Source organism: Macrobrachium nipponense, chromosome 4, assembly GCF_015104395.2.
Source record: "Macrobrachium nipponense isolate FS-2020 chromosome 4, ASM1510439v2, whole genome shotgun sequence".
Taxonomy (NCBI): domain Eukaryota; kingdom Metazoa; phylum Arthropoda; class Malacostraca; order Decapoda; family Palaemonidae; genus Macrobrachium; species Macrobrachium nipponense.
In genome coordinates, this window is record NC_061100.1 from 131909754 (window position 1) to 131934690 (window position 24937).

General features: G+C 47.8%; 1 protein-coding gene across 1 annotated transcript in view; it reads left to right on the top strand.

Moving 5' to 3' along the window:
- Nucleotides 1–24937, top strand: part of LOC135211178 (actin-related protein 10-like) — a gene marked incomplete in the record, with an annotated part of 143199 nt that overhangs the window by 45456 nt on the left and 72806 nt on the right. The window contains 1 exon segment of the mRNA XM_064244381.1: nucleotides 23974–24082. Coding sequence (XP_064100451.1) covers nucleotides 23974–24082 — 109 coding nt within the window.

Genomic DNA, 24937 nt, shown 5'->3' on the forward strand with positions numbered 1-24937 from the left:
CAAACGTCCAAGAAAGGACGCCCTGTAGTGTCGGCGATTAAGAAGGACTCTCGTCCTCCTCAGCAGCCCTTCGTGGAGGTACAGCGGCTCGTCCCCCTGCCAGAAAGAAGAGCTCTGATAAGAGAGGAAGGTCTTCCTTTAGGCCCTTCAAGAAATCCAAATGACTTGTTGCTCCTTCAAGCACCAGTGGGCGCCAGACTCCTGAACTTTGCAGGAGTATGGGCAAAAAGGGGAGCCGACCCTTGGTCAGTGTCGGTCCTAAAGAAGGGATATGTAATCCCCTTCGAGAACAGCCCTCCCCTAACATCTACGCCTCGGGAACTGTCAGCGAGGTACGGAGACTCCGGTAATGAGAAAGACTCTCCTTCAAATGGTGGAACAAATGTGGGAAAAAGAGGCCATCGAACTTGTGCAGGATCCACACTCGGGATTTTACATCGCCTTTTTCTAGTACCAAAGGCATCGGGGGGGTGGAGACCAGTTCTGGACGTAAGCGCTCTGAATCGCTTTGTTCAGAAAAAGAAGTTTTATACATTCAACTTCCCTGCCAGATATATACTTAGCTATAGACTCCGTCGTCTCCGACAGAATTTCAAATTTCGTGCACACGCTACCGGTAGGTCAGGTGATCTACCGCCCTGCCCTTGGGTGGCAGGACTAGGAAACCATTCCCGTTTTCTAATCAGATTTAATTCTTCTGTCGCCCGGACCATCAACATTGTTGTTGGTTCCTCTCGATTGGTTTTTCTTTTTTCACCGGCAATTGATCTTCTTGACCGACTTTTGGTGACGTATCTTAATAATGTCTGACTCTGGAATGGTTGTGAGACGTTGTGTGAAGGTAGGCTGTAAGGGTTGTTTTGCCGAAAGCTTCGGTAGACCCTCACACGGTATGCAAGGGTTGCAGGGAGTATGAATGTTCTTTTACTAATACTTGTAAGGAATGTGAGAACTTGAGAACTTGAGTGAGAACGAATGGAAGAATCTAACTAATTATTTTAAAAAAGTTAGAGAGAAGAAAGATGAGGAAGGCTTCTTATAGAAGTTTAAGTAGTTCTAGATCTGAAACTAATTCCTAGCTTGGGATCTTCCCCAAGGGTAAGTATTGCTACTTCTCCTTCCATTGCAGCCCCTTCTCCTATTGCCAGAACCTGTAGATCCAGCAAAATGCAAACTTGCTGGATCTAAAAGCAGACCTTCAAGTTGATGGAAAACCAAAATTGGCTGCCATAACAAGGTAAAGGCTAGTGATTATTCAGTGGACAGTGATATGAAGTGTCCCCAGTGTAGTGGAGGGGGTGGGCAATCTGGTCTTCTCAGCAACGCTCCTAGGTCTAGACCTCTTCCAAGCTCACATGCCCAGAGGAGAAGGAATGTCGAAAACCGAAAGGAGGTTGTGGAGAATCCCCACCGATCAGGTGTCCCTTCGGCGGTTTCTGTGACCACCCCAGACTTGCCAAGGATCGCTATTGTAAAAGCGTCCTACGTGAGTGTTTTTCGTCGTCGGGATCTTCATCTCCGAGACGTGATTGGAGAGATTCCGATCGATCTCGGCCACTCAAGAGGAGTTGGAAGGCTCCGACTATTGATTCGAGCCCAGAAAAACTTCCTGAGGAGTCTCTCCCTGGGAGTGAAGAAGGCAGAAGAGCCATTCTTTCAACCAGAGTGAGAAGGAGGCAGGAGTGGAGGCGATGGACTCCTCCCCTCCTCCTTCCCCTCCTCCCGAAGAGGATAAAGAGGAGGCTACGAAGAGATTCATGATGGCGATGCAAGAGCAGATTTCGTCTTTTGTTGGAGTTCTATCAAGGGAGCCTCCTAGAAGGAAAGACTCTTCCCTTCCGATCAAAAGATCCTCCAGACGTATGGAGGTATCTGCCGCCAGGATCGATACTCCTACTCGAGGTGAGGTTTCCTGTACGAACCTGGATGAACCGATCAGACGTCTGGCACGGCCAGGAGTGAGGAGTCACCCAGGAGGCAGGAGCCAAGAGCCAGGAGTGAGGAGTTCAACCAGGAGGCAGGAGCCCAGAGCCAGGAGTGTAGAGGCATCCAAGGCAGGAGGCAGGAGCCAGGAGGCAAGAGCCAGGAGGCAAGAGGCAGGAGGTCAGGAGTCAAAGAGGCAGGAGCCAGGAGCCAAGAGGCAGGAGTCAGGAGGCAGGAGCCAGGAGTCCGGAGTCAGGAGCCAGGAGTCCGGAATCAGGAGGCAGGAGTCAGGAGCCAGGAGGCAAGGAGTCAGGAGGCAAGATCAAGAGCCAGGAGGCAGGAGTAAGAGACCGTTCTGGAGTTTAGACTCTTCTCCAAATAGGAGCTCCTCTCCTTCAGAGCATAAGAGGTCTTGGAAGGACTCTCCTCCAAACGTGAACTTTCTCTTCGTCTGATCGAGGGTTAGACGAGTTGTCTGATGACGAACCTCCGGCTAATGAGGGACTATCGAGTTATAAAGTCTTAGCCTCATTATTGCTTCAAGAATTTGGAGATTCTCTTAGTCCGGCGGCTCCTCCTTCTCCTCGTTCTCTCTTTTCGAGCTCGGCTACGGCAAAATCTTCGGCCTTTTTGAAAATGAAGCCTGCTATATCGATGAAGAAGGCACTCCATTCTTTAGATTCTTGGATGGACAAGAAGAAGGAGTTAGGAAAGACGGTATTCTGCATGCCTCCTTCCAAACTACATGGAAAGAGAGGTATTTGGTATGGGACAGGAGAGACTATGGGTCTTTCTCTACCTGCCTCTGCAGATGCCGACTTTTCCAATTTCGTGGAGGCCTCTAGACGTCACTCCTTAGGATCGGTCAGAGCGACGGTGGAGCACTTCAGAGTTGAACCACTTTTCTAAAGGGACTTTTTGTCACTTTAGAGTGTGTATTCACCTTTCTAGGATTGGTCACTCGGAAAGTTCTGGCCAACAAATCTAAGGATCCGGAGTTTCTTAACACCCAGAGATTCTCCATAGCGTCCTGTCCTGCATGGACAAGGCAGTACAGGACGGTTCGGGTGAAGTGGCTTCCCTTTTTTGGTGCTGGTGTCTCCTGAAAAAGAGATCAGTATATGGGATCCCTATTATCAAAAGGGGTTTCTTTCTCCGAGCCAGAGGACGGATGTTTGCTTTATTGTTTCGCCCCTCCCCCTCCCCCCCCCCCCTATCGGATCATCTGTTTCCTTCTCAGTTAGTGAAGGATATATCTCGCTCGCTAACTGAGAAGGCGACACAAGACCTACTAACACAAACGTCCAAGAAAGGACGCCCTTGTAGTGTCGGCGATTAAGAAGGACTCTCGTCCTCCTCAGCAGCCCTTTCGTGGAGGTACAGCGGCTCGTCCCCCTGCCAGAAAGAAGAGCTCTGATAAGAGAGGAAGGTCTTCCTTTAGGCCCTTCAAGAATCCAAGTGACTTGTTGCTCCTTCAAGCACCAGTGGGCGCCAGACTCCTGAAACTTTGCAGGAGTATGGGCAAAAAAGGGGAGCCGACCCTTGGTCAGTGTCGGTCCTAAAGAAGGGATATGTAATCCCCTTCGACAACAGCCCTCCCCTAACATCTACGCCTCGGGAACTGTCAGCGAGGTACAGAGACCCGGTAATGAGAAAGACTCTCCTTCAAATGGTGGAACAATGTGGGAAAAAGAGGCCATCGAACTTGTGCAGGATCCACACTCCCCGGGATTTTACAATCGCCTTTTTCTAGTACCAAAGGCATCGGGGGGTTGGAGACCAGTTCTAGACGTAAGTGCTCTGAATCGCTTTGTTCAGAAAAAGAAGTTTCGCATGGAAACGTCCTGCCGCATCAGTAATGTCGGCTCTTCGTACCAGGAGACTGGATGGTCTCTCTCGGACTTGCAAGGACGCATATTTCCACGTTCCATTCACCATTTGTCAAAGAAATATCTTCGTTTCGTAATAGGAGACAAGATCTTTCAGTTCAGGGCTCTGTGCTTCGGTCTGTCTACAGCTCCGCAAGTATTCACCAACCTGATGGCGAATGTGGCAAGATGGCTTCACCTAGAGGGAATAAACATCTCCCTCTACTTGGACGACTGTCTGATCAGGGCCAAGTCGGAGATTCAGTGCTTGGAGGACTTATCAGTAACAAGGAACATGATAGATTCGCTAGGATTGCTCGTCAACCTTGAGAAGTCACAGCTGATCCCCAGCCAGAACTTGGTCTATCTGGGGATTCAGATGGATTCTCGGGGTTTTCGAGTATATCCTTCGCGAGAAAGAATCACTCGAGGTTTGTCCGAGAATCTCGAGCTTCTTAGAGAGAAAGAACAGTTCAGCGAGGGATTACCTGAGCCTTTTAGGGACCCTGTCCTCACTAGAAAAGTTCTTCTCTCTGGGGAGACTTCACCTTCGCCCTCTTCAGTTTTTCCTCAAAGAGGTGTGGAGTTGGAAGACGGGACAACTCTCGGACATCTTCCAACTTCCACAAGAGGTAAAAGATCATTTGAAGTGGTGGATCCCTCCTCTTCAAAAGAACGAGGGCGTATCGCTTGCCCTGCAGAACCCAGACCAAGTGTTATATACCGACGCTTCGGAGTCGGGATGGGGAGCGACGCTAGGAGCAAGGGAGGTGTCAGGCACCTGGACAAAGGAACAGGTGTCCTGGCACATCAATTGCAAGGAACTAGTGGCCATACACCTAGCCTTAAAGTTCTTCGAAGAGATAGTCAGAGGCGGGGTGATACAGATAAACTCGGACAACACCACGGCTCTGGCTTACATACGCAAGCAAGGAGGCACGCACTCTTTCTCCCTCTATCAGTTAACAAGACACCTGTTAACCTGGACGGAAGAAAGAGGCATAACTCTCCTCACAAGGTTTGTTCAAGGGATCAAGAATGTGAGAGCGGACAGACTGAGCAGGAGGAATCAGGTCCTTCCCACAGAATGGACTCTACACGAAGAAGTGTCGAAGTCTTTGGTCCCTGTGGGGGAGACCTCACATAGACCTGTTTGCGACGTTCCTCTCCAAAAGAATAGAGATATTTTTGCTCTCTAGTGGAAGATCCGAGAGCCTTCGCAATAGACGCGTTTCTCCTGGATTGGTCGGTAAAGTGGACGCATACGCCTTTCCCCCGTTCAAGATCCTGGGGAAGTGCTCAGGAAGTTCGTAGCTTCGAAGAACACGAGTTGACGCTAATAGCCCCATTTTGGCCAGCCCAGGAATGGTTCACGGAGGTACTGGAGTGGATAGTGGACTTCCCCCAGATCGCTTCCAAAACAGACCAGATCTACTCAGACAACCCCACTTCGAGAGGTTTCATCACAACCTCCCAGGTCTCGCTCTGACTGCCTTTCGACTATCGAAAGACTTGTCAGAGCGAGGGGTTTTTCTCGCAAGGCTGCGGGCTCTATCGCTAGAGCCCGCAGAGCTTCGACGAGAAGAGTATACATCAAAGTGGGAAGTCTTTAGGAGGTGGTGTAAGGGTCAGAAGCTGTCCTCCTCCAGTACCTCTATAGTGAATATTGCCGATTTCCTCCTCTTTCTGAGAGAGGAATCACACCTATCTGTCTCAACAATAAAGGGATACAGAAGCATGCTGTCTTCAGTATTTAGGAATCGAGGCCTAGACATTGCAAGCAACAAAGATCTACACGATCTAATTAGATCTTTTGAGACTTCAAAGGCAGCTACTCCTAGAACACCTAGTTGGAATCTAGACGTGGTCCTGAAATTCCTTTCATCGGATAAATTCGAGCCTTTACATCTGGCTTCCTTCCGCGACGTCACTAGGAAATGCTTGTTCCTGGTGGCTCTCGCTACAGCCAAGAGACGAGCGAATTGCACGCTCTAGATTCCACGGTTGGGGTTCAAAGGAGATGCTGCCATCTGTTCTTTCCAGACAATGTTTCTGGCGAAAGAACGAAAACCCGTCAAAACCGTGGCCCAGAAGTTTTGAGGTAAAAGGCCTATCTAACCTAGTAGGCAGAGAGATAGAGAGGTCTCTCTGTCCAGTAGAGCTCTTAAATATTATTTAGAGAGGAAGAGACAGATGGGAGCTTGTCAACAAGGTCTTTGGTGTGCGGTGAAGAACCCCAAAAGACTCATGTCCAAGAACGCCTTGGCTTCTTTGTGAGAAGCGTTATTACGGACGCTCACAAGAACTGCTCGGAGGAATCCTTCGGTCTTCTAAAAGTCAAGACCCATGAAGTGAGGGCAGTAGCAACGTCTTTGGCGTTCCAAAAGAATATGTCTCTAAAAAATATCATTGAGACTACATATTGGAGGTGCAATTCAGTGTTTGCATCTCATTATCTGAAGGATGTGAGAGTGACCTATGAGAAGTTGCTTCTCGCTAGGTCCATTTGTATCAGCAGATACAGTGCTGGGTCTTGGAGCAAAGACTGATCCTTAATTTTGTGTTTTTATCGTACATAAACCCTCTTGTCAGATATGTGCTTGGTTTTCTATTAGCAAGCTCACTAATGTCGCACGGGAGCATAGTGTCATTGCTGGTAGGGATCAAGGGTATGTATGGCTAGTAGGGGAGTACAAAATTTTTTTTGTATATTTTGTAATGAAAGTGTAATTTATGTTTCGAGTTTTTGGTTGTTTGTAAGGAGTTCGGGATAACTCCTTACAATCTTAGAACTAACATGGATGTTAGGATCAGGTGATCGGGATCGGTTTTGTGCTCCTTGACAAGGTGTATTGTCATGTTAGTGGGAATAGCACCCAATGACAAGGCCTTTGAGGCTCTGCCGAGTAAGTGGATAAGACCCCATTGGCAGACCCACAAGAACTCTTAGCCATAGATCAATATCTCGCTGAGGCTCTTGAGGCTAAGCAGACTCCAAGGCAGTAGCCGCGAAGTCTTCAGCCTAATAAGGTAGGAACCAAGGTTTATTAATACCTACAACATATGTTGTTTACCTGTCTATTTCAGTAGCTAGCTGTCTCTTACCCACCACCAATGGGTGCTAATCAGCTAAGTATATATCTGGCAGGGAAGTTGAATGTATAAAAATGATATTGTCATGTTACAATAAAGTTTTATACATACTTACCTGACAGATATATACGATTAATGGCCCACCCAGCCTCCCCGCAGGAGACAGGTGGAAGAGAAGAATTCTGATTAGAAAACGGGAATGGTTCCTAGTCCTGCCACCCAGGGCAGGGCGGTAGATCACCTGACCTACGGTAGCGTTGTTGCCGCGAAATTTGAAATTCTGTCGGAGACGACGGAGTCTATAGCTAAGTATATATCTGTCAGGTAAGTATGTATAAAACTTTATTGTAACATGACAATATCATTTTCGCATGGAAACGTCCGCCTCAGTAATGTCGGCTCTTCGTCCAGGAGATTGGATGGTCTCTCTGGACTTGCAAGACGCATATTTCCACGTTCCCATTCACCATTTGTCAAAGAAATATCTTCGTTTTGTAATAGGAGACAAGATCTTTCAATTCAGGGCTCTGTGCTTCGGTCTGTCTACAGCTCCGCAAGTATTCACCAACCTGATGGCGAATGTGGCAAGATGGCTTCACCTAGAGGGAATAAACATCTCCCTCTACTTGGACGACTGGCTGATCAGGGCCAAGTCGGAGATTCAGTGCTTGGAGGACTTATCAGTAACAAGGAACATGATAGAATCGCTGGGATTACTCGTGAACCTCGGGAAGTCGCAGCTGATCCCCAGCCAGAGCTTGGTCTATCTGGGGATTCAGATGGATTCTCGGGTTTTCGAGTATTTCCTTCTTGCGAGAAAGAAATCATCGAGGTTTGTCGAAAATCTCGAGCTTCTTAGAGAAAAAGAACAGTTCAGCGAGGGATTATCTGAGCCTCTTAGGGACCCTGTCCTCACTAGAAAAGTTCTTCTCTCTGGGGAGGCTTCACCTTCGCCCTCTTCAGTTTTTCCTGAAAGGGGTGTGGAGTTGGAAGACGGGACAACTCTCGGACATCTTCCCGCTTCCACAAGAGGTAAAAGATCATTTGAAGTGGTGGATCCTTCCTCTTCAAAAGAACGAAGGCGTATCGCTTGCCCTGCAGAACCCAGACCAAGTGTTATATGCCGACGCTTCGGAGTCGGATGGGGAGCGACGTTAGGAGCAAGGGAGGTGTCAGGCACCTGGACAAAGGAACAGGTGTCCTGGCACATCAATTGCAAGGAACTAGTGGCCATACACCTAGCCTTAAAGTTCTTCGAAGAGATAGTCAGAGGCGAGGTGATACAGATAAACTCGGACAACACCACGGCTCTGGCTTACATACGCAAGCAAAGGAGGCACGCACTCTTTCTCCCTCTTTCAGTTAACAAGACACCTGTTAACCTGGACAGAAGAAAGAGGCATAACTCTCCTCACAAGATTTGTTCAAGGCATCAAGAATGTGAGAGCGGACAGACTGATCAGGAGGAATCAGGTCCTTCCCACAGAATGGACTCTACACGAAGAAGTGTCGAAGTCTTTGGTCCCTGTGGGGGAGACCTCACATAGACCTGTTTGCGACGTTCCTCTCCAAAAGAATAGAGATCTTTTGCTCTCTAGTGGGAAGATCCGAGAGCCTTCGCGATAGACGCGTTTCTCCTGGATTGGTCGGGTGTGGACGCATACGCCTTTCCCCCGTTCAAGATCCTGGGGGAAGTGCTCAGGAAGTTCGTAGCTTCGAAGAACACGAAGTTGACGCTAATAGCCCCATTTTGGCCAGCCCAGGAATGGTTCACAGAGGTACTGGAGTGGATAGTGGGCTTCCCCAGATCTCTTCCAAACAGACCAGATCTACTCAGACAACCCCACTTCGAGAGGTTTCATCACAACCTCCCAGGTCTTGCTCTGACTGCCTTTCGACTATCGAAAGACTTGTCAGAGCGAGGGGTTTTTCTCGCAAGGCTGCGGGCTCTATCGCTAGAGCCCGCAGAGCTTCGACGAGAAGAGTATACCAATCAAAGTGGGAAGTCTTTAGGAGGTGGTGTAAGAGTCAGAAGCTGTCCTCCTCCAGTACCTCTATAGTGAATATTGCCGATTTCCTCCTCTTTCTGAGAGAGGAATCACACCTTTCTGTCTCAACAATAAAAGGATACAGAAGCATGCTGTCTTCCAGTATTTAGTAATCGAGGGTTAGATATTGCAAGCAACAAAGATCTACACGATCTAATTAGATCCTTTGAAACTTCAAAGGCAGCTACTCCTAGAACACCTAGTTGGAATCTAGACGTGGTACTGAAATTCCTTTCATCGGATAAATTCGAGCCTTTACATCTGGCTTCCTTCCGCGACGTCACTAGGAAATGCTTATTCCTGGTGTCTCTCGCTACAGCCAAGAGGACGAGCGAATTGCACGCTCTAGATTCCACGGTGGGGTTCAAAGGAGATGCTGCCATCTGTTCTTTCCAGACAATGTTTCTGGCAAAGAACGAAAACCCGTCAAAACCGTGGCCCAGAAGTTTTGAGGTAAAAGGCCTATCTAACCTCGTAGGCAGAGAGATAGAGAGGTCTCTCTGTCCAGTGAGAGCTCTTAAATATTATTTAGAGAGGAAGAGACAGATGGGAGCTTGTCAACAAGGTCTTTGGTGTGCGGTGAAGAACCCCAAAAGACTCATGTCCAAGAACGCCTTGGCTTTCTTTGTGAGAAGCGTAATTACGGACGCCCACAAGAACTGCTCGGAGGAATCTTTCGGTCTTCTAAAGGTCAAGACCCATGAGGTGAGAGCAGTAGCAACGTCCTTGGCGTTCCAAAAGAATATGTCTCTAAAAAATATCATTGAGACAACATATTGGAGGTGCAATTCAGTGTTTGCATCTCATTATCTGAAGGATGTGAGAGTGACCTATGAGAAGTGCTTCTCGCTAGGTCCCATTTGTATCAGCAGATACAGTGCTGGGTCTTGGAGCAAAGACTGATCCTTAAATATTGTGTTTTATCGTACATAAACCCTCTTGTCAGATATGTGCTTGGTTTTCTATTAGCAAGCTCACTGATGTCGCACAGGAGCATAGTGTCATTGCTGGTAGGGGATCAAGGGTATGTATGGCTAGTAGGGGAGTACAAAAATTTTTTTTTGTATATTTTGTAATGAAAGTGTAATTATGTTTCGAGTTTTTGGTTGTTTGTAAGGAGTTCGGGGATAACTCCTTGCAATCTTAGAACTAACATGGATGTTAGGATCAGGTGATCGGGATCGGTGTTGTGCTCCTTGAACAAGGTGTATTGTCATGTTAGTGGAATAGCACCCAATGACAAAGGCCTTTAGGCTCTGCCGAGTAAGTGGATAAGACCCCATTGGCAGACCCACAAGAACTCTTAGCCATAGATCAATATCTCGCTGAGGCTCTTGAGGCTAAGCAGACTCCAAGGCAGTAGCCGCGAAGTCTTCAGCCTAATAAGGTAGGAACCAAGGTTTATTAATACCTACAACATAGATGTTGTTTACCTGTCTATTTCTGTAGCTAGGCTGTCTCTTACCCACCACCAATGGGTGCTAATCAGCTAAGTATATATCTGGCAGGGAAGTTGAATGTATAAAAATGATATTGTCATGTTACAATAAAGTTTTATACATACTTACCTGACAGATATATACGATTAATGGCCCACCCAGCCTCCCCGCAGGAGACAGGTGGAAGAGAAGAATTCTGATTAGAAAACGGGAATAGTTCTTAGTCCTGCCACCCAGGGCAGGGCGGTAGATCACCTGACCTACCGGTAGCGTGTGCCGCGAAATTTGAAATTCTGTCGGAGACGATGGAGTCTATAGCTAAGTATATATCTGTCAGGTAAGTATGTATAAAACTTTATTGTAACATGACAATATGATTTTTATTGCAGTGTCTTAGCGAACAATTATACAGCTGTAGGTTCCTTACGAGTGGCAGACAATAGATTCAAAACTTCCGTGGTGGCGCCGCCATCGCTGATGTAGGTGACGTCATCTCCCTCCACTCGAGGGGGCTACAGGTACAACTGCCCAGGTAACATCAATTCATTCTCTGCCGGCTTCTGGTGAACATCGGTGGTCGGTGCAGACTTTTCTTCATTTGTTGGGAAGTATATCTCTCCAATATCGGTGAAGTATTCAACTTCGTGTTTGTGGGATTGAAACTAGTTAGCTGAATTTCTTTTCTGCAATTTTGTGGCTTTACCATCATATCGGACTCTAATCCTTCAATAGTTAGGTTTTACGCCGGAGGGTGCAAAACTAGGTTAGTTAAATTAATTTATGATTCACACACTAAGTGCATTAAGTGTAGGGGTTGTGAGTGCTCTAGAGAGTCTACTTGTGATGAATGCAAGGATTGAAGTGAACAACAGTGGAAAGTTTTTGTTTCTCACTCAGGGAAGGTAATTAAGGATGGGAAGAGGAAGGTGGCTCTCAGAGCTGAAAGTAAGACTAGTATAGCTTCTTCTGCTTCTTCTATCGAAGCACCTGCTCCTATTCCTTCTCCTTCTCCTCTTATTATGTCTCTGATCTTGAGTCCTCCTACTCTTGTACCTGTAACTCCCTTGCCAACTTCCCATGAAGTTTTTCCTGACACCATTGCCAGCCTTGAGCCTAAATTTGAAAAGAAATTTGATGTATTAGCTAATACGATTATGCAGTTAGGTTTATCTGTAAAGTCTTTCATGGAAAAGACTTCTAGTGAAGTGAAAAGTGTCAGTGCAGTGCAATCTGAGGGGGTGGCTGTTTATCCCGATAGCTCTCCTAGACATAGGCCCCTGTCCCGCTCCCTCGCCTCGGGGAGAAGACATACCGGAGGTCCAAGGGAGACTGTCGGGGTTTGCCCACAGACAGTCGCTTCCTCCATCGATCCTGTGGTGCTACAGCAGGATCGACTAAACACCATTAGAAAGGTGTGTCGTTCAGTAATCAGTTATCGACAGAGTCGAGTGATTCGTTGCCAGTTAGATGTCATAAGTGGCGTGATTCTTCAGTCTCACGTCCATTGAAGAGACATTTGACTGAAGAGGTGTTCTCTCCGCCCCCTGTGAACAGGAACAGAGAAGTAGACAACCCTCGCCCGTTGTGTAGTGTAGCTACATGGACTTTGCCACGGATTCTCATGACAGCAACAGCCGCCTTTGACTCGATTGTGGAACGACCGATTCCGAGTCCGTCGAGATCTTCAACTTGTCAAACTGGCGAAAGTTTACCTTCGACTTCGCATGCGACAGATAATTCGACTGGCGCGAGACCTCCAGTGTCGATCGTGTCAAAGTCCACAACCCCAGTTTCTACGAATTCAACTCAAGAAGACGAGAATTCAGTTCCTTTACGTCGACAATTGCAGGAGCTGATGAACTGGATGAAAGAAAGCAAACAATGTCCGAAGAACAATGAGTCAAATCAAGAACCCTCTATGTCGCCTATCTCTTCGGATGACGAGGAGGGCTTAGAAGCAGACTCTATTCCTCTCGTGCTATTCAAAGCTTTTATGCTACCCTCTGGACATGTACCCAGATTACTTCGTAGCAGCCGCTCCCAGGTCGCCTGCTCCCATCTTCCTGAAGCTCGTACTTTCTAAGGCTGCTAAATGATCGCTTCATGATATAGGAGATTGGTTGAAGTCCAAGAGAGAGCTCTGGAAAGCAACTTTCGCCTATCCTCCGTCGAAACTTGTTAAGAAGAGGTATAGGTTCTACGTAACCGGAGAAGCCCCCTCCATGGGAGTGTCTGCCTCCTCCCAGGGGGACTTCTCTGGCCTGGTAGATGCAAATAGGAGGTCTGCATTTGCAGCAGCAAAAATATTCCTTACATCACCCGATTTGGTAAAGAATATATTCAAGATTTTAGAGATTATGAGCTTCTTAGACTGGACGATTGGAGCCCTCGCTACGAAAATAGAGGACTGCCCTACTCTTCTGGAGGACCTGGCCTCGGACTGGCTTGGGGTGGTTGCGATGAGCTGTCCTCTCTCTTTGCATTCGGGACTCTCAAGAAAAGGCAGCTCTGGTGTTCTTTTGTTTTGAGAGGAGTCGCTTCACCTCAAAAGTCTGCCCTTTTGTTTTCTCCTCTCGACAAGAATCATCTCGGAATCGCCCTTGCAAAAGAAACTCTTTCGAGGGGGCAGGTCTAGACCGTTCGTCGGGCCTCGATCGAATTTACGACACCCGACCAAGTCCTCGACCAAACCCAACACTAAATCGTCCAAGTGATCCTTCAATCCTTCATGCTCCAGTAGGGGGCAGACTGAGCCTCTTATGGGAGGAATGGAGTCGCAGAGGGGCAGAGCCCTGGGTGACCCAAGTTCTCCGGTTAGGTTACTCCATTCCTTTCAAAGACACTCCACCTCTATCGAATGTTCCCATCGCATTGCCCGCCTACTCTCCAGGCTCGGAGAAGTTTGTAGCCTTAACTCGAGAAATAGAGACTCGTGCAGAAGGCTGTCATAGAGGAGATAAGCGACAGACCATCCCCAGGGTTTTACAACCGTCTGTTCGTAGTCCCCAAGTCATCAGGGGGCTGGAGACCCGTACTGGATGTAAGCGCACTGAACTTATTCGTTCAGAAGACCAAATTCAATATGGAAACGGCTCGTTCGGCATTGGAATCCCTTCACCAAGGGGACTGGATGGTATCCCTGGATATGCAGGATGCATACTTCCACATCTTAATTCATCAGGACTCCAGGAAATACCTACAGTTTGTCTTCATGGGCAAGACCTACCAGTTTCGAGCTCTTTGCTTCGGCCTTTCGACAGCACCGCAAGTATTTACGCGAGTGCTGACACCGCTGGAGAAGCGGTTACACCTCCTGAGCATCAGAGTGTCACTCTACCTAGACGACTGGCTTCTCTGCTCCTCTTCAGAAAGTCAGTGTATGAAGGATCTCAAGAGGACTTTTTTATTAACTCACTAGTTAGGTCTTCTTATCAATGAGGAGAAATCTCAGCTAATTCTGACTCAGAGCATTCTCTATTTGGGGATGACTCTGAACTCGAGTTTTTCGGGCGTTTCTTTCACCAAAGAGAGTCCAGTCATGTCTGGAAGTAGTACAGGACTTCCTGGGCCGCAATTCCTGTTCCGCCAACCATTTGACCAGTCTGTTAGGAACACTAATTTCAGACGAAATCAAGGAGGACTTAGCGTGGTGGCTTTCAAAACCAAGACTGGTAGAGGGTCTTTCGCTTTGTCCGCTCCACCCAACACTTCAGTTCTTTTCAGATGCCTCTGACGCAAATGTCGGAAATGGTCGTAAACTCAACGCTCTCTTCATATCAACGTGAGGGAGCTATTAGCAGTGTACCTGGGACTTCAGGCGTTCTCTCATCTTGTGATGAGACAGGTGGTAGCAGTTCACGGAGACAACTCCACAGCACTTTTCTACATCAGGAAACAAGGGGGAACGCGCTCCTTCACCCTCTACAACTTGCAAAAGATCTGCTTCTGTAGGCAGAAAAATTTCAAGTTTCGTTGATCCTTCGATTTGTTTGAGGGAAAATTAACGTGTTGGCGGATGAACTAAGTTGATGTCACCAAGTAGTACTGCCGTTGGAATGGACTTTCAATGCGAAGGTCTGCCTAGACCTATGGAAACTTTGGGGAAAGCCGATGATAGACTTATTTGCAACTTCGAGGAACAACCGCCTTCCGCTGTTTAGCTCTCCAGTCCCGGACCATCTTGCATGGTCAGTCGACGCAATGTTACTAGACTGGTCGGGCCTGGAAGCGTACGCCTTTCCCCAGTTCGGCCTAATAAGACAGGTGGTGAACAAAGTGTCATTTTACGAGAAAGTTTCTCTGACACTAGTCGCTCCGTTCTGGCCAAGGAAGGAATGGTTCCCAGATCTCCTCGACTTGCTCGTAGTTGTTCCGACACAGCATACAAACCTTCGGTCCTTTTACAATAGGAAGGTACTAGCGGCAGCTGGATAGGTCGTAAGCTTTCGAACAAGGGGTTCGGTAGTTAACTGCTTGTCCGACAGGCGCGCGCGTGCGACTGGGAGGTAAACAAATCACTTTTGCTTTCGGCCTGCTGGCGTGTGGACGTGTATCATCGCTCTCTGCCCGCTTCATCGTCGTTGCTTTCGCATGGTTGTGTTTTTCTTTTTCTATTTATCTAGTGAAACTGAATTGTAAGTACAATCATTTCATATTTATTTCCATTGAATTCAATTGTGAATTAAAGGATCTTGGTTTCACCACGCCCTCCGATTACCCGAGTGCCGGGACTGAAGGGCGTAAGTGCGGGAATTCATTTTCCCAGAAATGATCCTCGTATTGTGTATGCTCGGTGCCGAGGGCGGGAGAGCGCTCGCTCCGAGCGTATATTTTGGTTGGAAATGTGTAGATGAAAATCGTAAGTAAGTGCTCTTTTCATTTATTATATTTTTTGACCTGTATGCTCGTTGCCGAGCGAATGCGCTCGGCACGAAAACTTATTCTGTATGGAAGTGGAATCGCAAGTACAGTATTCTTTTTCATTTTCATATATATTATTTTGATTGTAGCAATACTCATTTTGGATCAGTTTCCGAGCTTACCCGGAAATTGATCCTTTACCCTTTTATTTGAATGAAGTGAAATCGCAAGTGCAGTTCTTTTTCATTTTCATATTTTATTGAGATTGCATTGTTTACTTGGATCAATGTTTCCGCTATTTCCCGGGAATTGATCCTTCCCCATTTTATTTGTATGAAGTGAAATCGCAAGCGCAGTATTCTTTTTCATTTTTCATATATATTTTGATTGCATCAATCATTATGGATCAAGGTTTCCATTCATAATCGGGAATGGATCCTTTTACCCTTGCGCTCGGTACCGAGGGCGCAAATGCGCTCGATCCGAGCCCTTATTCATTGTGAAGTGAATCGTAATGCAAGATTCTTTTTCATTTTATTCCTTTTATTATTGATTGCATCAATATTTATTTTGGTTGGTTCAAGTTCCGCTCAGTCAGGGAATTGATCCTTATGCCCTTGCATTCGGGCCGAGGGCACGATTGCTCTCGGGCTCTTATTATTATTGTTGGGTACATGGGTGCTGTGCGGGGTGGGGAACGAGAACCCCCCCCCCCCCCCCAACCCCCCCCCCCCCCCCCGCTCTGCTCCCACAGATGGCCCTTCCCCTTGGGGGGGGAGGTTATCTGCGTTCTTCTCCTCGCCCGATCCGTCGAGCGCGGGGGAGGGCGCTCGGTGCCCGATGTACAATTGTATTCGGGGTCTTCCACTCGTTCGGAGAGGGCTCACCCCCCGCGCGAGGGGACTTCCCCTTCCCCCCCACTAATCGCTACTACTGTTATTTCTGCAGGTGCTACTGCCACGAGGGTGGACCTTGGTGAGGTATGGGCGTCCTTCCATTTGCAGGGCGTGCTAGTGTCCAGGGGCTGCGGTTCTATGTCTGGGCCTACTGCGGTCACCCATGGAGTGGTGACCACGCTCCAGGTGACGACGTCCCTCCTCACCTGGTGTACTCGCCTCACGTGGTAACAGTCTTGCCTACAGCCGCTGTGAAGTGCCGTTCGCCGTACCGAGAGGGGGGCGTGCCGCCGCCGCTCGTGGTTGCCGCGCTGCCGCGACCACACTTCTGCTGCCCTAGAGCTCACCCTGGACCTGCCGCCGGTACCAGGATGTTGCTGGCTGCTGCTCCACTTCCTGTGTTTCCGGTGCTGCCTGCCGTACCTGCCGATTCTGGGCTGACTGTCCATGCAGTTGCTGCGCTGGCTGTCCCTGCCGTTGCTGCGCTGGCTGTCCCTGCCGTTGCTGCGCTGGCTGTCCCTACCGATGCTGTGCTGGCTGTGCCTGCTGTTCCTGAGATGCCCATACCTGCTGACGTCGTCCCTGTTCGTGGTGGTACTACCCCAGACTTTGGTCTGTCTGTACAGGTGCGTCCGGGCCCTGTGGCTTCGGCTACAGCAGCCCCGGCTCCGCCCTGGATAGCAGATCTTACGTCTGTCCTGAGGAAGCTGACGAAGAAGAGGAAGGAAGGTGTCGTCGTCGTCGTCTTCATCTTCTTCATCGTCGTCGGCTGCCGCCTCTTCCCCTTCGACTTCTAAGGCTTCACAGCCGAGGAAGAAGAAGGTTGCCTCCTCCCTCCTAAGAAGTCTCCCTCGGGAGCTTCTCGGGACCCGTCTCACCTCGGTGGGACGGGAGGGTTCCTTCCGCTGGTCCTCCTGCTCCTTCGGGAGCGGGGCCCGTCTCTTTTTCCGCAAGGAAGAAGACTACGGGGACCAGAGGGGTACCGGCTAACACCGGTACTTCCTCGCCTGGTGTCAGTGGTTCTGCCACTGCATCAGGGTCCGTCTCGGCCTCTCGTTCGCAGGAGGTACCGAGTGTACGGTCGCTACCAGCGACCGTGCAGCCAGGAACCAGACCTCTGAGTCCGCTCAGCGTCAGGTTCACGGCACGGGGCGGAAGACTGGTGACAGCCGCTCACGCGACTCTCACCAGACCAGCTCTCGCTCTCGCGGCGACCAGCTGGCTACCCAGGGGACGTGACGGTCCACGACGGCCACGGGCTGAGGCTGGGAAGAGGTCCTCCCGTTCGCCGGTGCCAGCCACGGCTGGAACCAGCGACGTGACGTGCCGTGAGGACAAGCACCGGTCTCACTGTGACAGTGGAGCCTGCAGGTCGCCTGACCGTCGCTCTCACAGAGAGCGATCGGGTACGGCAACCAGCACCAGCTCTTCTGACACTCGAGATCGGGGCCGCTGTGCTCAGTCCAGCTGTTCTCCACAGCGAGACGGTTCGACCAGGCCTGCAGCTCGATCGCCACCGCGGGTTGACGATCGCCTGCAGCCCTCCAAGTCTGCTGGTTCTGCCAGCGAGCGAGGAGGGAGCGTCAGGTCTGCCTCTCCCCTACCTTCAGCCTCCTCGGGTTACACCGGGAGGAGCGAGGTATTGAGGAGTGATCGTGAGGGGTGCGCCCCTCATGATCCCACCACGACGCCCTACGTGCCAGGCACGGTTCTTGGACCGGCCAGGACGTATGCGCAAGTGGATGGAGAAGACCGAGAGGGCTGTCGCTGTTCCCCCTTCTTAGGAGGAAGGTTCTCGGAATATGCTCTTGTTCGAAGCAAGATGCTTGTTCGAAGCAAGATGCTGTGACTTCCGAGATCCAGAGGAACTTTGCCGAGGTTATGGCGCTGATTCGTCAGCACAACGACCTCGGGGAAGGATCGCCGCTCCCACCAGCAGAGCCACATCTCGGCTCGAGTCGTTTTGGGGCCCGAGAGGGAACCCAAATCGACGGTGGGTCTGCCGCGATCGGAGCTTGCCGACGGTGTTGAACCAGGTAGTCTCTCGTCTCCGGACAAGAAGGCGCTCTCAGTTCGGGCTGGCCGGTCGAACAAGCTACTTCACCTCCTCTACTGCGACAGAGGCTTTGTCTAGTGTCTTCGGACACCGTATTTGAATACCCCTTAGGTCCTCCTTAGGTTTCGACCTCGACGAGGACTGGAATGAGTCGGAGGACGGTATCGGCTCTCTCCTGTCAGGTGTCGATCAGCCCCACCCAGACGACGTTCACAGTGGCGGCAGACCCTTACCTACAGTATGAGTTCGTAACCCTCCTCGGGGAAAACGTTTTCTCCTGACGATACGTTTTCCCAGGCTCTGAGAGGCCATCGCCGTAAGGCGATGGCTGCTCCTTTTCTTCTCCAACTGCTAGTTCCGCTGGGAAGGCGAGCCAGTATCCAATTCCTCCCCCATTCTCTCTCTCCTTACGGCTACGAGGGAAAGGGGAGGGATCCTACAGATATTTCTCTGTAAGATCCCACGTTTGGGGCTGCGCTACCGGGGGGACCTTCGGGTCCTACCTGACGTAAGCCCCGGTCGTTGAGGAGGGATCCTGCCCCTTTCTCGATTTCTACAGGAATCGGGAGGACCACCAGCCGATATCGTTTGACGAATTCGGTGGGGGGTTTCGCAGAGTGCTTAGAATTCTACGGAATTTCTAGCGCACTCAGAGTGTTCGAGTTTTTTACGATCTCCAAACACTTAGGCGAGACCACGGTCCAAAGTGAGCGAGAATCCCCGATAATTGTTACACGATAATCGGGAACCTCGCTTATGCTCGAATTCCTGTAATTTCTAGCATTTGGAAGAAGACTGCTGCTGAAAGAAGAGTATCTCACAGTAGGCGATTAACCTGGAATAGAGAAGAACGGACGGGAACTTCCAGTTTGGCTTGAACTATCGTCTTCGGTATTCTGTTCACCATTGAAGCTTTCCTTTGGGAAAGACTTCTCCTTCACTCTCTTGACTAGAGAACGAAGGCGGTCGATCTCCAATCCTTATTCTCATTCCTCGAGAGGAAAAGAATTTAGGATGGAGGTCGTGGTACAGAACCTACAAATATACTACGTATATTACCCTCGCGACATGATTCTTTTAACAGTTGAATTGTCCGGGGGGTAGGCGCATACCGTAGTTAACTCTACGGTTTGTGACCGAGACGAATTGTATCTTAATTGAACTGCAACTCGGGGTTGCCTGCAACCTCCCAGCAGTTATCAGTTTCGATTTTAGATACTTGGTATTGTCATGACAACACCAAATCAGCTTTTGTATTTACCGAAATCCGTTACGTTTAAATATAATTGCTCGAGCGTATTCTTTATGCTCGATGGTTCTAGCCGAACGCATTCCTTCGTGGAATAATGGATTACCTGGCAACTCAGGATGACGAGTCACCGAGAGCTACTGCGTATTGAACTGCCTGATAGCGGCTCAGTATCAGATAGGTCTCGGAGATGCACGGTCGGTTACGTCTCTCTCTCCCCTGGTTTGATTGACTACCGAACCGTATCTCTGCCCAACAATCATGGACTTAGGTCTCTGATTAACGGGGATTCTCGCAATAATGAAGGACCATCTACTGCTGTGACGCTCGATTTCATCGCCTTCGACATTGCGAGAATTTTCAACAGAGATATCTCTTGGACTCTTTCATCTTTCTGTTTACCGCACGGTAACAGAAGTCTGTACTAGTCTCCCGCTGCTTCGCACCGCGATAATGCGAATGATTTTTGCAGACATCTGAGTTTGTCTTCAAAATATCTCGTATTCGTAGGTGTGCAATTATTTCATTGCTCGCCCCACCCGAATTAAACAGATATGTCAGAAGACATCGCCTACTCTCCGACCTGACAGCTCTACTTCCAAATGTTCAGCCCATGAGAAGCAGTTCTTCAGGCAGTATTTCCCTGTCTTCATTACTGAAAAGCGCTCCGCTTTTATTGCAACTACGATCCTCACCGGACAGCAATGAATAGCGGTTAGCGTTCTCAGTCTTTGTAACAAAGCACAGGTTCAGAATCTTGAGAATCCTTCTCTCGGTTCAGCTGTGAAGACGTAGGTTGCATTTTCTGTACACCTTCGTCTTCAACGACACATAGTGTTGTTTCTCCTTAGCCGAGAATCAACTATACTATGAGATATCTTGCCATCAGGGACCTCGGTCTCTAGAAGGCAATTGACTTTCGCCTGTTGGGCACATGCCTTAAGAGAGTCATCACCTTGCCTTCTGGCATCGGTGATGAACAAATTATTTGTTTAATCTCTTGGCATAACCCTTTTAAGGCGAAGGTCACGTGACTTGCTCGGGTGCTTGGACAACTTGCCTCCTACCGAACGCAGTCAGTCGGCAGCTGTCAGAGCGCCCAAGTCTGTTACGAACTTCGCTGTGGACTTAGTTTGGCTGTTCCATAACTGTCTTTTCTTCGTCCTAACGGCTTGTCACAGTACCCATACCATCGACACCCACCATTGAGTGTCGGTGTCCTATCCACTACCGAGAAGAACAACTTCGCTGCAGACGGATAGACCAGTATGGGTACAGGACATCACCGAAGTCGAGAAGAGGGATAGGTCATACGACCATTCCCTTCTTTTCCTCTGAGGTAATTGCATGACTTTTCCTGCGAAGTCAAGCATCCAGGGGATGGGGATTCGTGACGCTCGATTTCGTACCGAATTCGTAGCGAAGACTCTGAACCCTTCGGTTCCTGACGATCGGTTAGAGTCCTTCACAATCCCCTCCCTAATGGACTTCACCGCCTTCGATGCGAAGGAGATGCTGCTTTGTCCTGTGAAAGCGCGACCGCGCTTTCTGAAGAAACTCGACATCCCAGGCTGAGTGTTGAAGACTCTTCGTCAACACCAAGATGACCTAGAAGTACACTCCCTCAAGTTACACAAGAACTTCTCCGTGGCGCAGGTACTGAAGGCAGGGGTCTGGTACAACCAGACCACTGGCACCTCCTTCTACCTTTTGGATATTGCCCACAGGTCCTTGGATCGTTTTCCTTGGGACCCGTGGTGGCTGCTCAACACGTTGTGTAGCTAACCCAGACCCTAGCAGGCTGAACAGCATCGAGTCCTGGTGTGACTGTAAGAATAGATATGTGAATGAGAGAGTGACTGGCTTCTCTTCATATCTTTTTCTCCCCCTCTACCTGTGGGTAGAGGGATACGGTCATCACCTTGCTGGATAAGGACGAGATGCCGGTGAGCTACTCGACAGAGCCCCATCCTATCCCTTTCACTAGGGATGGGAGCGAATATCCACCACTTCCTCCTACAAGGGGGGGGAAGTGGATGCCAACAAGAGACAAACCATAACTTTATGTTGCCTCTTGCAAATAGGAACTTGTTCTTGTTTGCTGGTACGAAGAGATACGCTTGCCTCTCTCTTAGTACTCGGTCCAGAGGTCTGACCATTGATCCTGCGGTGCACACCCCGATCAATCGGACAGAGGCTTGGATCCCTCCCTCGCTCTTACGACCAGGGAGGCATTCCAAGGTTGGGCGAACACCAGTCTGTTCACAAAAGACTCAGATTCCTCCCACCAAGAAGTGAGTCTTCCTATTGTAAAAGGACCGAAGGTTTGTATGCCGTGTCGGAACAAATGACAATTTGTCCAAAATTGCATTTTTCCTAACTATACAAACCTGAGGTCCTTTTACACATAGTCCCACCTCATGCCACCCCTCACTCTGCAGTTTTTGCTTGGGCCAAAAGCAAAAGTGATTTGTTTACCTCCCAGTCGCGCGCGCGCGCCTGTCGGACAAGCAGTTAACTACCGAACCCCTTGTTCGAAAGCTTACGACCTATCCAGCTGCCGCTAGTACCTTCCTATTGTAAAAGGACCTCAGGTTTGTATAGTTAGGAAAAATGCAATTTTGGACAAATTGTCATATTTCCCCTGGCTTCTTCCGTTAAAGAGATGTCTACTCAGACAACCGCATTTCGCAAGATTCCACTAAGGATTATCCGCTCTGGCACTGACAGGATTCAGACTGTCAGGAGTCTCGTCAGAGCGAAAGGTTTTTCAAGACAAGCTGCAGAAGCTATCGCGAACTGCAGAAGAGATTCTTCTAACAGACTATACCAGTCTAAATGGGGAGTGTTTCGAAATGGTGTAAACAAACTGAAGTCTCTTCTTCTGAAACATCTGTGAATGAAATAGCAGATTTCCTTCTATTCTTAAGGGACGTTAAGCACTTAGCGCCTTCGACTATTAGGGGATACAGAGCGATGCTGGCTTCAGTTTTTAAACACAGGACTAGACCTATCCACGAATAGTGATCTTTCTGATCTAATTAAATCGTTCGAGACTTCCAAATCATCAAAGGGCTCGATAGCATGGAATCTCAATATAGTTTTTAAATGGCTTTCGGATCCTCCCTTTTGGAGGTCTAAATCTGTGTTCGCTATGCATTATTTGAAAGAAATCGAGACAGTGTTCGAAGATTGTAAGTCTCTCGGTCCACTTTCGGTAGCTGGCATGGTGTTGGGAGAAACGACATAGGGGGTTGCTCCCTCTGTTAGCCTATTTTTCAGCTTGTATCAAGGTTGACGAGTTAAAGGGAAGTCTGGGGGACAATGTACCTGGAGTACTCACCAGTCTTTTTAGTAATAGTTTTGGTGAGTAAAGGTTTTTATTTCGGTGTAGGTGACAGTTGTTTTCATGTTGGTTATTTCTGGTCTTAGCCCAGGGCAAGGGCAATATTTTGTTGTATCTTCGTTGAGTCAGCGGTGAACACCATGACTACGAGGATCTTCCACTCCATGTAGAGGCACCCATTGGTCATACTCCAAGCCTTCTACTACGTAAGATGGGCACCGACCAGAGGCAGTATTCTCCTGTAGTAGTTCTCTTACAAGGTAAGGTACAACAGGCACTAACAGTGCTTATGGGTATTTTTTCAAGAATCATACATTATTTTTGAATTAAAACTTACATCCACAGCCCCCCATCCTTGCAATGGGTAATTAGCTGTATAATTGTTCGGTAAGACTGCAATAAAAATAGAATTTTCATTATAAAATAAAATTTCATTGCATACTTACCAAACAATTATTAATCAAAGCCCTCCCTCCTCCCCACAGGTGGATGGCTGGGCAGAACGAATTGATGTTACCCGGGCAGTTGTGCCTGTAGCTCCCTCCACTTAGCTCCCTTGAGTGGAGGGAGATGACGTCACCTACATCATCGGTGGTGGTGCCACTGCGGAAGTTTTGAATCTATTGTCTGTCATTTGTAGGGAACCTACAGCTGTATAATTGTTTGGTAAGTATGTAATAAAATTTTATTTTATAATGAAAATTCCATATTTTAAAAATTAGAAAGATTTTGTTACTATTTTTCCAATATCCTTTTATCACTTGTGATCTCCTTGCAGAAACGTGCTTACATCATCGTAAGTCATTTTACTTTTAGTTATTCAGTCTGCAGACATTAATGAAGAAACTATTCTGTGGTTAACTATTCTTAGCTGTGAGGATTACTATAAAGAAAATTATTCAATTGAAAACCATACTGGCTTCATAGATATCTATATTTTAAAATGAATAGGACTGCTGAAGAGCTCATAAATCAATGCTTTCCTAGATACTTGATATAATAAGAATAAAAGAATTCCCCATTTACAGGACTGTACAAAATTGTGAAAGATTTTCGTGTTTGGCCTACAGTAATTCAGCTGTGGGTTCCCACCTTATCCACTCATTAAAACTTAGATAAAAGAGGTTTAAATAAAAATGATAAAAAAAAACTTTATGGGATCAAAGTTTAGAATATAAGTTTTTGCCTTTTACAGACATCTTCTTGTCAATCCAAAGGATCGTCGTGTTGTTGTAGTCGAAAATATATTAAGCCCCTCTAAAATTCGCAATACCATTGCCAAGGTTCTCTTCAGACATTATGAGGTAAGTTGAAATTACTGGGTTCCTTTTATATTGGTAAAATTAAAACTAGTATGAAGTATGCTCATTGACAAGTTTTGAATTACTTAATTTATAATTTTTGCATTACTCAGTCAGCAGTGATAGTAAGTTTGAGAAAGTCTTAAAACCAGTGGCTTCACTGCTGAGCAGCATGGGATTGGCACCAAAATAATCTTGCCTCAGCTATTTGTCCTGTCTCAGGCTTTTCCATGTCTCAGGCTTGATAAATTGTAGTAAAGTAGTATTATAAGTTTTTAAATAGACATGTATTCAGAGCAATAGGCTTGATTCATCTTGTGACAGCACAACAGTCTGCAAAGCAGAAACATTACAATTACCGTAATCCATGTCATACAATTTACAATCATACATGCCATTCGCACAGTTTACAAAAGTACATAGGTACTTGTCTTACCACTTACAAACATATAAGTACTCATTGAGATTCTCATTATGTACACTAAACAAAAGCATCATAGTGCCCCCAGTGCTAAACTAAGTCTCCAACTATTTTGAGTCTTCTGTGCTTAAACTGTAGTCAGGGTCAATCTTTGTAATGAGCCTCCAGCTGTTTTATATAGAAAGGTTAATTTCAAAAATGGTATTGGCCTTCCTGTTTATCCAGTTGTAGGCTTCCTCTCCCCTTTCCCATGTCTAGGCTCTTTATAGCTGTTTTGAGTACCAACTGAAAAGTATGGTGATGAATTTATACTTAGAAAATATTCATCACTCTGATAACAGGACCTGGACTAGTGATGTTGAGGAATTTGATAAAAATTAAGAGATGCCAGTAAAATAGAGGAAGGAAAGGATTTTTGGCTGAGTAAGATAATGAAG